We start from the raw sequence: 11,233 nt of genomic DNA, 5'->3' as shown, positions 1-11,233 counted from the left end.
TTTAGGATATTTCAAATATTGATACGAGATAATAGTCTCTTCCAACTTCCAACGAAACGAAGTAGATAACTTAAATACTTAATTATTATTTCAAACAATTCATGTTTACTATCATCGAAATCAACTAACTATAAACTACATAACAAATGATTTTATATCATGTCACACTAATTTATTTATTATTAGGGAACTTCCTTAACCACGATTAACGTTCTTCGTGTTCTCTAATAACTACTAATAGAATTACTAAAATATTATTCAAAAGAGTACGTAGGATAATCCAATACAAAAGACACTGTATCCTTTTAAGAATAATCAGAAAGAAAGATCATTAAAAAAATTAAAAAACTTAGTCGTCTAAATTATATCCTAATAATGGTGGGGAAATAAACTATTTAATTAAGAAAATTCCTTTTACGCATTTTATATTAATGATTTTACCTTTGATAATTCAAACCAATTTGATTTGTCTTTATCATTATTCATTAGCGAGGATCCTTCAAAACTCAATAAGTATTTTTCCAAAAACTCAAACACGACGGAAGCGCCTAAGTTCTTCAGTAACAATCATTGAATCCCACATTTTTGTGCTGAAGAACTTCACGAGGAGCACTCTTTTCCCACAATCACGTTTCTCATACAAACTTTTGATTCACGAAATCTTCAAGATAAGAGTTGTTAAACCCACATTTGGTTTCCTCGAAATATTTCTGGGGTTTTGTTTTTTTCTTTCGCAAAAGCAGTTTTCAGGTACTATTTTATGCAAAAGTCGCTTGCTTATGTGTGTATACGTATGTTTTTAGCCATATGAGTGAATGAAACAGGTGATATATACTGCAGGAAAGGTTTTTTTATGTTTGAAGGAATTAATACTGTGATATAAATGTAAGCAAATTGAGGTGTTTTCTTCTGATTCTCCATACCCAAGAACTAGGGTTTCTGAATCCTTTTATAGTTTGTGGTACATTATTTTACTCTAATCATTTTGTTTTTTTATTTTTATTTTTATTTGTGATGTTTGCTATTCTGGGTGTTGGGTAAATTTCAATTTTGATATGTAAATTGTTTAAAATTCGTCAATTTGTCAAAGTTGGTTGCGTCTACGGAGAAACCGAAGGAGAAAATCATATATTGCGTCTTGTATGCAATCTTATTTGGTTTGTTTTTGTGTGAAATTTAGTTAAAGAATTGAGTCCAAGATTACATTTAGGTTTTTCTTGGATTCTTTGTTCTTGTTATGTAAATTGTTTAAAATTCGTCAATTTGGATTGTTCCATAATTTCTTTTAAGGATCTTTAATGATCATTCTTTCTCTTCTTCATAGAAATAAGTATTTGGGTTAAAAGATGAACAAAATTTCAAGTTACTGAATTCGGGTTCATGATTTGCTTTGATCATCTACTTTTTTTTTTTTGGTAGTTCATGACTTCTTGAAGGGTAAAAAACTATTAACTCTTTTCTAAATCTAATTAAACCCTCAAAGCTACAAACAATTGTCTTTTTGTTGTTAACTTATTGTGGATTAACACTCTTGTAGCATCCAAAACGGTTTCTTGATTGTTGTTGTGGACTTGTGGCATATGAAAAAATATTGTTTTGCTGATGTAAGCTGTCTTTTTTTGTCATTTATTGAGTGGCTTCTTTGGTTTAACCGCAGAATGCAAGCTAATTCTGGAGTTTAATTTGCTTTGTCACTATGAAATCTGAAGAATATAAAAGAAGGGGTCATAGGTTTGTGTCATTTTCCAAAAAAAGTTGATATTTAGAAACTCTTTGATGAAATTTATCATGTTTAACTTGTTTGTGAATGATGCAATTTTCAGAAAACCAAATGAGTGTATGAGGGGAATTGTAACAATAATAGTTGGTATTGTTTTCGGGTTCTTTATTGGAGTATCATTTCCTGCTTTTTCACCACCAAAGGTAAATATACTTGATACTTCTACCTCCAAATTAGTCGTTGTTTGACTTTTAAGGGTCAAACGAGTTATATTTGATTTAAAAAACGGTTAAGAGTTATTCACTTATACACAAAATTGTCAACTTGTATTTGAATTGAACTATGTTCTAGATTAGACTTGGAAAGAATCCGTGTAAAATACGCATTTGGAAGTTAGTAATTTCAATTACCAAAATCAAAAGTTTGACTCTTTAATGATTTAAAATTGATAGCTTAAACTCATACCTCCAATTGATACGTATCTTGGAGACAAAAATTCGGGGCGTTCTACACAAACAATCTTAAATGTGATTTCAGTTACAAGGGACAACGTGTCAACTGATGCTAGAAAAATTGATGATCCTTCATTGGTATGCATTCTTTTCATTGGCTATTATATTTGATTATTCATGTTTTTATAAAAATTTCATAAATTATTTATGCAGATTTATGTTTCATCTAATCCCCGAGGTGCAGAAAGATTACCTCCAGCAATACTTGCTTCTGAATCAGACTTCTTTCCCCGAAGATTATATGGCACACCAAGTGAGGTTAGATTCGTCTTTTTCATCTTTTCTTTTTCAAAAACTCATTGAATTTTTGGTAATCTCTAATGAGATCTTTATTTGCAGGATTTAACATTCAAACCAAAGTATCTTGTGACTTTCACAGTTGGTTATAATCAGAAAGATAACATTGACCAAGCGGTCAAAAAGGTCAAACTCTCTCTGTTTTTTCCTTACCTCCACCACCTCCCGCCGCCCTAATGGTGGTTGCTTGTACAGTTCTCAGACAACTTTACTGTCCTTCTCTTCCATTATGATGGCCGGACAACCGAATGGAATGAATTCGAGTGGTCAAAACGAGCTATTCACATAAGTGTTCCAAAGCAAACAAAATGGTAACAACTAACAAATATTACTTCAATATATGATTATTTTGGTAGTTATATAACTTATATTTAGGAGTATAGTTGACTTTTTTTGTTGACTTTGAAGGTGGTATGCGAAAAGATTTCTGCATCCTGACATTGTTGCTCCATATGACTTCATATTTATTTGGGATGAAGATCTTGGAGTTGAGAATTTTGATGCTGAAGAGTGAGTAGTGTTGATGGAAAAATTGTTGTCTTGAATTTGATTAGTCAACGTTTGACTTTAATGGGTTGTTTGAATCTTTATGTTTTTAGATATATTAAACTTGTGAAGAAGCATAAATTGGAGATATCACAGCCTGGTTTGGATCCTAGTAGTAAGGGTTTGACATGGCAGATGACTAAGAGAAGAGAAGATCTTGAAGTTCATAAGTAAGTCAATGCTTTGACCATATATATATATATACTGCAATACATATTTTACATAAATGAAACCTTTTTGTATGAATTTGAATTGAATTTTATGTTAAAAATAAAACCTTTTTGTAGAGAAACTGAGGAAAAACCGGGCTGGTGTAGTGATCCACATTTGCCTCCATGTGCAGCGTATGTACAAACTCTTTGTAACAAGGGCAAATTAGTAATTTTACCTTGAAAATTTCTGACCTTACTAGTTGTGGATACAGGTTTGTAGAGATCATGGCTCCTGTATTTTCTAGAGAAGCTTGGCGTTGTGTGTGGCATTTAATTCAGGTATATTATGGCATAAACTATCATTAAAAACTTTTTTCTTGTTAACTTCAGTTATTTCCATTATCAATATAAAATAATTATTAATTTTATTATTTCATTTATGAATGTAGAATGATTTGGTTCATGGATGGGGTCTTGACTTTGCTCTCAGAAAATGTATTGAGGTAATATTGATTACATCATATCATTGCATGTCTTTCAAGAAACCTTAATGCATTATTCATATTTTTTGTCTAATGAAATAGCCTGCATACGAAAGGATTGGAGTTGTAGATGCCCAATGGATTACTCATCAAGGCGTGCCTTCACTTGGAAATCAGGTAAGAAGCAAATTTCCGAAATTGCCCTTGTTAGCTTGTGAGAGGGCTAGGGGGAGTACCATCATCCTCCAAATTGTTGTATGAACAAAGACTGTTTCTTTTTTGGACTAAATGAACAATATGAAGGAAAGTAATGTCAATTTTACCCTTCTGTCTAAATTAAAATTTTCTCAACTTGAAATGACAATTTTACCCTTCTCTTCTGGTTGTAGGGAAAAGAAGAGAACGGAAAAGCACCATGGGAAGGGGTATGCAACGAATCTTGCTCTATCACATATGCATGTTGACAATGTTTTTGGAACATGTTTGACTTTTTGGTGTTGACTTTTTTTTTTTTGGTGGTAGGTGAGAGAGAGGTGTAAGAATGAGTGGAAGATGTTTCAAGATCGTGTAGCCAAGGCAGAAAGAGACTATTACAACTCAGTTGGTATTGGATCCACGGATCATGATGCAAATTGGGTGACACCCGATAGAATTCAGTAGTGGTTTAGTGATCATTGATATGCTTACTTCTTATAGATCACATAGTATATGATCATTTAGAGGTGAATCTTTACTATATACAAATTTATGGGTATTAATGGAAAGATGGTTTTCTTAGAGGGTAGAAAGGTAATTACGTAACTCGTTCTTGACAGATTTTAATGAGTTTGCAAAGGTTTATGTTGGTAAGAAGGGTGCGTTTCTAACTTGATTCCGTTTGCCATTTTGGAGGGTATAAAATCAGCCTAATATTTAACAGCCTAATATTAAATAGTACTCACTTATTAGGAATCTATAAATTTTGTTTAGAGTAAATTACATAATTCGTCCCTCAAGTCCTAAATTGCACGTATAATCTTTATTTTCTAAAATTAACTCGGACAGTCCCTATAATGTTTTTTTTTTTCTCACTCGGATAGTTCCTGACGAACATAAAATGACTATTTTATCTTTTTTTGTTTCTTTTTTACATATTTTTTGATTTGTTTGTTATTAACAATTTAAAACAAAAATAAAAAAGTAAATAAAAACAAAAAACGGGCCCCCACCACAAACATTTATCCTCTACCCTAGGGATGAGCGTGAGACGGAACCGGTACCGACCCGTCCTGTTCCCGATTTTCCGAATACCGAATTTGATCGAAAGTTAATCCCGAGTACCGAACCGAATTAACGTCACCGGTACCGGTACTCGGTACTAGTACCGGTACCCGCGATATCGATTCCTGAATTTCATGTATTTGGAGTACCAAGTACCGTCCCGTATTTTTAAATTCGGTACGGTTCGGTAACGGTTTCGGTACGGTACCGGTACGGGATCAGAATTTGGGACAAACTGCTCATCCCTACTCTACCCTAACCCCACTCACAGCCTTCCTCAATTTATCTCTTTGGTTTATCTGCTACCATTGGACCACCGCGCACCACTGTCGACCACCACCTCTTTTTCTCTTAGAAACACCGTCGATGACCATTCTTCCCTTGTTCTTCTTCCTAGTTATCCTTAAACCACCACCATCTTCCCAGCTCTTGTGATACAAAACAAGAAGAGAGATGGAGATGAAGCCGTCATCGCCACCTGTTCACAAATCTACATTCTAGGTGGTGGTTTTCGGAGGTGGCTTCGCATTCTCCACTGTGACATCCCCAATTTTTACGGCCAGAAAAGACCGATTTTGTTTATGCTTTGTTAAAAAATCAGAGTACTTCTTTTAATAAAAATGTTGCGGAATTTGTTCCCAGAAAACCACGATAAATACGTTATCAAAACATTTTCGAAGAAACGTATTTTATTCATTTCAAAACACTTAGGATGTCATCGTCAATACAGAAACATAAGCATAAACAGAATTTACATTTATTTACACTAGTGATCTACATCTCTTTAATCTCTCAGTATAATGTGACTTCATATCAACACCTGTGATATAAATAAACTGAGTGGGTCAGGTTGGGAAACCTGGTGAGTACAAAGGGTTTTCATCCCATAATAAATAAGTTTATTAATTTGATCAAACCAAACAAACCCGATTACCCGTTCCCATTATCCTCACTTTACGTTCCTAAGACATCTAACACAAGGGACCTAGTCTAAGGACTTTCATCGGGGTGACAACACATGCTTCGGGGATTCCTTAGCAATTCATGTCAAATAAGGCAACCATGTGGGGGATGGAGTACTTCACACAGATCAAATAAACACACAGTTCAAATAAACACTTACAGGTTGCGAGCCTGCTAGCGTTCCACTGGACTGTCTAGAAAAGTCCGTGGTCGTCATCTATACTCCGCTAGATGACTGGATCATCAAAACATCTATATCGAGGCCTCTTGTTATATTATTTGGTCACACAGAAACTATTACATCTACCCATGTTCTACCCAACACATTTTGTAGATATAAAATACATATTCAGTTTAAATCATGTAAAACTTGTATAAAATCGTTCATCCAACATAGATAGCAAGTATACAGATAGTATGCACACATAGCACGTAATTTATTTAAAGATACTTCATATCTATGTGTAAGATGAAAGTAACTATGCACTCACTTGATTAGGTGGTGACTCAGCACTCGGACAACACTTCGTTACTCTTAAAACAATTTCCTCGACAAAACCTAGTATCAATATGACTAGGGTTTAGTCTGACGTTAACCGCGACTAATTAATAGTACAACTATTATTATTATTATTATTATTATATAAACGTTAAATAACACTCAATATAACTCATAATAATAGCCCAAATACTTATTTTAAGGTCCTAATAACATTAGTATATTAAAACATAAACTATACTAAAGATAGGTTAGGTGTAGCACACATAGAGCGGGGTTTCTCGAAAACCGGGCTTCGCTGGAGCAGCGTTCCCGAGCTGAAAGGCTCTTTTCTCGGGACTCCGAGAGCCTCGAGGTTTCCTTCGGGTGTTAGGGGGTTTACCTAGGCTTTTAGGGGGGGTTAGGGGGCTAGAGAGAGAGAGAGAGAGAGTCTAGAGAGAGAAAGAATGGTTTGGAAAGGTGTGAGAATGAATGGAACCCGACACCTCTATTTATAGTGTGAAATCCTGATGGACTCGCCGAGTAGGAGGACCTACTCGCCGAGTTGGGGCATGTGGCAGCCTTCTGGTGGTGCCAGGTGTCCAATTCTGGTGGTGCCACGTCACCCCCTATCGCGTATCAGCCTTCAGACTTAGAAAAATCATAACTCTCGCATACGGGCTCCGTTTTCGACGTACTTTTTTTCAACGCATAGGTAAAATCAAGGTATACAACTTTTATTTAGACTCCGTCGGATAATTCTCTACCGATCTCAAATTTAACAGTAGGAGGCGTTTAGACTGTTAAATGACCGCGAAGAATTCGTAACTCCTTCATACGGACTCTGTTTTGGTATGTATTTTTACTGTTGAGTTCCTATTAATGAGATATTCAACTCTCATTTAGGTCGCGTAATCCAAAAACCGCTCGAACTAAAATTCGAGTTTCGGGTCGTGCACTGCTAAGCCGAATCTTAGAAAAATCATAACTTCTTCATATGAAGTCAGATTTGGGCGTTCTTTTTATTGATTTTATCGGTTTAACATATTCTATGACTTTGGTTTAGACTAATAAGGCTAAAAATTCTTCTATCGTAAATTCACTTTTTATGCTTCCCGGTGCCGTGCCGGTTTTGCCGAAAAACTTCGACGGGCCATAACTTTTTCGTTATAACTCAGATTTCGACGTTCTTTATATGTACGGAAACCTTGAGACATATTCTAAAACTTGGTTAATATTATTTATTCTAAATAATCTTTTGTCGAAAATTCGTTTTCGATCCCTATTGCCTCTAAATTGACTAGCCCGGATCTACAGGTGTTACATCCACCCAATATATCCGGTGGTAACCCAATAGATCCGGTGGTAACCCAACATATCTGGTGGCAATGGAAATTTTTTTGCAGGTGAAGATAAAGGCGTAGAGGTGGTGGACAATGGTTGTGGCTTATTGAAGACATGGGCCGAGGTGGAGGCACAGATCGAAACTCCAGCCGACGGAGATGGCGGCATAAATATGACGAAACCCTAGTCAACAGAGGCTTGGAAGTGACGATTACTTGTATATCTGAGGTGGCGTTTTAGCAATGGTGCATATCTGAGGCGACGTTCAGTGGTAATAGAGGGGAAGGAGCCCAGAGGTGGTGTCGTCGATGCTCAATGGTGATAGAGGTGAAGGATGCCGGAGAGGAAAGATTATGACGACATTAGCTAGTTAGGGTTTTGGGTTGTTGTCAGGTGTGGGTGAGGAAGAGGAAAACGGTGCTAGAGGGTGTCTTTAGTAGGTGCCAAGCACCGACGATGGAGTGGTGGTGGTGGAGCACCAACGACGATCACACTGGAAATGATGAAGAGGAACATGAAAGTGAGAAACTGAGAATATGCGAAGACGGTTCTTCAAAGAAAAAGAAAAGAGGAAGAAGAGGAATATATGCAGGTGGGGCCTAATTATTTAATGATTTTTTAAAATTATAATTAATAATAATAACAATCTAAGAATAAATCAAAAATAAATGAATAAGGGTAAAATACACATTTTATGAATGGTTAATGATTTAAGGGACCAAGCGTGCAATTTTTAACAATATAATGGACCGTCCGAGTTAATTTTGAAAAATAAAAAATAAACATGCAATTTGACACTTGAGCGAGAGATGAATCGCTTAATTTACTCTTTTGTTTACTAGAAGTAAAGTATTTAAAGTTTTATCGAAGTGAATTCGTTTTTATATAATATTAGCCGATCCTATTGGGTTTGATATGTGTTGGAACTAATGTGAGTAGAGGTGCACAAACTAGAATTGTTTTTTTTTTCTCTTAATGTTAAGAATTTAGAAACCTTGATATTTTTTGGCTTGATGGAAAGAAAAGAAACATCAACTTTGATTCAAGCCACAATTGACATGTTCAAGCTTCTATGGTGACTTTGTAATCTGCTCTTCTCTTAAGGCCTACTTTCCGAGTTTTAACAAAGAAAAATAAAGAAATGAAAAGAAAATAATGAGACAAAAGAAAAGAAATGAAAGAAAAAAATTGTATTTTGTATAAAAGAAGTGAAAGAAAAATTAATCATTTTGTTTCTTTTTTACCAAATCCAAATCCTTCCACGTCGGAAGGCAAGTTAGGAGAGGAAGTTTATTTTTTTTTTCTTTTTGTTGAAACTTAGGTAGAGAAGTTTCTTTTACCTTCTTCTTATTTCAATTTTTTTAATTTCTTTCCCCCCTCTCCCTGCTAATTTAAACTCGGGAACATGGTGTTAGGATAGAGGGAGTAGAACCCTCCTAACTCACCGTCACATCAACTTTTATTTTTCATCTATTTTCCATATTTCCAACTCACAACACGTAATATATTTTCCAACTTACTCAATCCACTTGTCACATCATTATTTTTAATTTAATTAAATTAAAAAAATGCAAATTTTAATAAAACATAACATTTTTGTAATTAAAAAAAGCTATTTTAAATAAAAAAAAAATACATGATAATTAGAAAAAAGGAAACGGAAAAAAAGTCAATAACAAAAACAAGGCTGTAAAAAACGTTCGACGGTACCTTGGCGGTCGACTGAAGTTAAGAGATTAATCGGTCTAGGTGGTGATTATTCGGAGAACCTAAATTATTAATAAATCTCTTTAAAAACTTGATATATTTTAAGAAAATAAGTATTTGAAAATATAAAATTTTTGAAAATTGGAAAATATGAAATATAATGTATAATATTTGAATATTTGAATATTTGAGAATTTGAAATTTTGAAATTTTGTAAATTTTGATGTAATATTTAAAAATTTGAAATATTGATTTTTTTTAAATTTTTTTTTCGTGCCTAGGAGTGCCAAGGGCCGCCAATGAGCGTCAATGACCGCCAAACTCAAGTTTAACCGATATTGACCAATTTCCACCGAACACCTCTAATCGTAATCGGTTGTAGACTGCTAAATGATTAATCTCCGATCAATCAACCACCAATGCCGATATTTGCAACACTGATAAAAACTAAACAATAATAATAAAAACTACACGATAATAAAAACATACATGATAATTTTAAATCACTCAACCATATTTTGCTGCAGTTTGTCATTTCCGTTCAAGTCCCGTTCATAGAACCCTTTTGTCATGATCATGTAGGTTGAGAAAAAATTGAATATCTCTCTCCTGTATCTCCAACTCCAGCAATTGAACTTTCCATTGTTCATTTTCTTGTACAAGACACAACTTTTCATCCCGATACCGTTTTCTCTCTTCCACATCTGCTCTATTTACAGTGTGGTTGACGATAATTTCGTTGACGAGATCAACGATTTTCAATTGGCGTTGATGATGTCGATGCCACTTTCTTTCCTTTCGTTGTATCCAGGGCGGTGAGTTTATTTCTTGAAACATTTGTTGTTGTTGGTCGAATCTAAGTGGAAATTGTGCATTATCAGATGTTATGTAGGTAAATTGCAGACAAAGCCATATTTGAATTAATTAAATAATGGATTTAATGCCAATTCAAATCTTTTCCTTATCTGCATCCAGGAGGTTTCTGGAAACCCTTGAAGATCTCCCAAAACCGTCCACCATTGGATGGTTCTAGAATTGTCTCTTTTGTTCAACTATTAAACAATTACAATTCACCCATTGTACATTTAATTAATTTCAATTAATCCATAATTAATTCTGATTAATAATTAATTAACTCTAATTCATTTCTCATTAATTTATTAATCATATAAATTAATAAATCAATTATTTTAACAATTGATCTCATATTAATTTATTAATAAAATAATAAATTAACAAATCAACTATCTATTTCCAATTAATATATTAATCATATAATATATTAACAAATCAATTCCTCATAATTTCCACTTGGTTTATTAATCAATATAATAATCTAATAAATCATCATCTCTCTACAAATGTCATTCTAATCAAGTTCTATTTATGAGGGCAATTCAAAAACGACTTTGCTTCTAATTAAAAGAATATACCAATTTAGTTATGAACTTAGATACATTAATCCAACATGTTGCTTGTAATACTCTAAACCAGGTATTGCCGTGGAAGCCCTTAAAATTTTAATTATTGCATTTGCAAGTCCCTTAAGTACGATGGGCGTACTTCCTGGGTACGCTTAGCGTACCATGCATGGATGATCGCGGAGGGCTAGCACGTACGTTGGGCGTACGTGACGTGTGACAAACCAAAATTTCTATCTTGTAAAGTCAATCAATTTAATCAAAAGTCAGAATCGTTGTTGCTATTCTTTGGTGTTGTTAAGGGTATGTTTGAGTGTTCTAAACCTAGTGCATTCAAGGTGCGTGTGTGTG

General features: G+C 34.3%; 1 protein-coding gene across 2 annotated transcripts; it reads left to right on the top strand.

Moving 5' to 3' along the window:
- The first annotated feature begins 469 nt into the window (after positions 1 to 469).
- LOC111916949 (uncharacterized) lies at positions 470 to 4,486 on the top strand. Of its 2 annotated transcripts, XM_023912595.3 has the most exons (16): positions 470 to 750; positions 841 to 961; positions 1,658 to 1,731; positions 1,824 to 1,923; positions 2,173 to 2,310; positions 2,386 to 2,490; positions 2,572 to 2,655; positions 2,725 to 2,840; positions 2,938 to 3,039; positions 3,129 to 3,245; positions 3,363 to 3,419; positions 3,500 to 3,566; positions 3,677 to 3,730; positions 3,812 to 3,886; positions 4,099 to 4,134; positions 4,232 to 4,486. In XM_023912595.3, the coding sequence occupies exons 3-16, from the start codon at positions 1,697 to 1,699 to the stop codon at positions 4,367 to 4,369; spliced, it is 1,224 nt and encodes a 407-aa protein (XP_023768363.1). In that variant the 5' UTR covers positions 470 to 750; positions 841 to 961; positions 1,658 to 1,696; the 3' UTR covers positions 4,370 to 4,486. The 2 variants fall into 2 exon arrangements, with proteins under 2 accessions (XP_023768363.1, XP_023768362.1); XM_023912594.3 differs by lacking the exon at positions 841 to 961.
- The last annotated feature ends 6,747 nt before the right edge of the window (positions 4,487 to 11,233 follow it).

This window comes from Lactuca sativa, chromosome 8, assembly GCF_002870075.4.
Source record: "Lactuca sativa cultivar Salinas chromosome 8, Lsat_Salinas_v11, whole genome shotgun sequence".
Taxonomy (NCBI): Eukaryota; Viridiplantae; Streptophyta; class Magnoliopsida; order Asterales; family Asteraceae; genus Lactuca; species Lactuca sativa.
This window is presented reverse-complemented; position numbering and strand designations above follow the sequence as displayed.

Bases quoted from the DNA above. Each gene is read 5' to 3' on its own strand.
- LOC111916949 (XM_023912594.3), top strand. From the start codon at position 1,697: ATGAAATCTGAAGAATATAAAAGAAGGGGTCATAG. The intron at 3,731-3,811 runs GTAATATTGATT...CTAATGAAATAG, and splicing joins CTCTCAGAAAATGTATTGAG to CCTGCATACGAAAGGATTGG. The intron at 3,887-4,098 runs GTAAGAAGCAAA...TTCTGGTTGTAG, and splicing joins TGCCTTCACTTGGAAATCAG to GGAAAAGAAGAGAACGGAAA.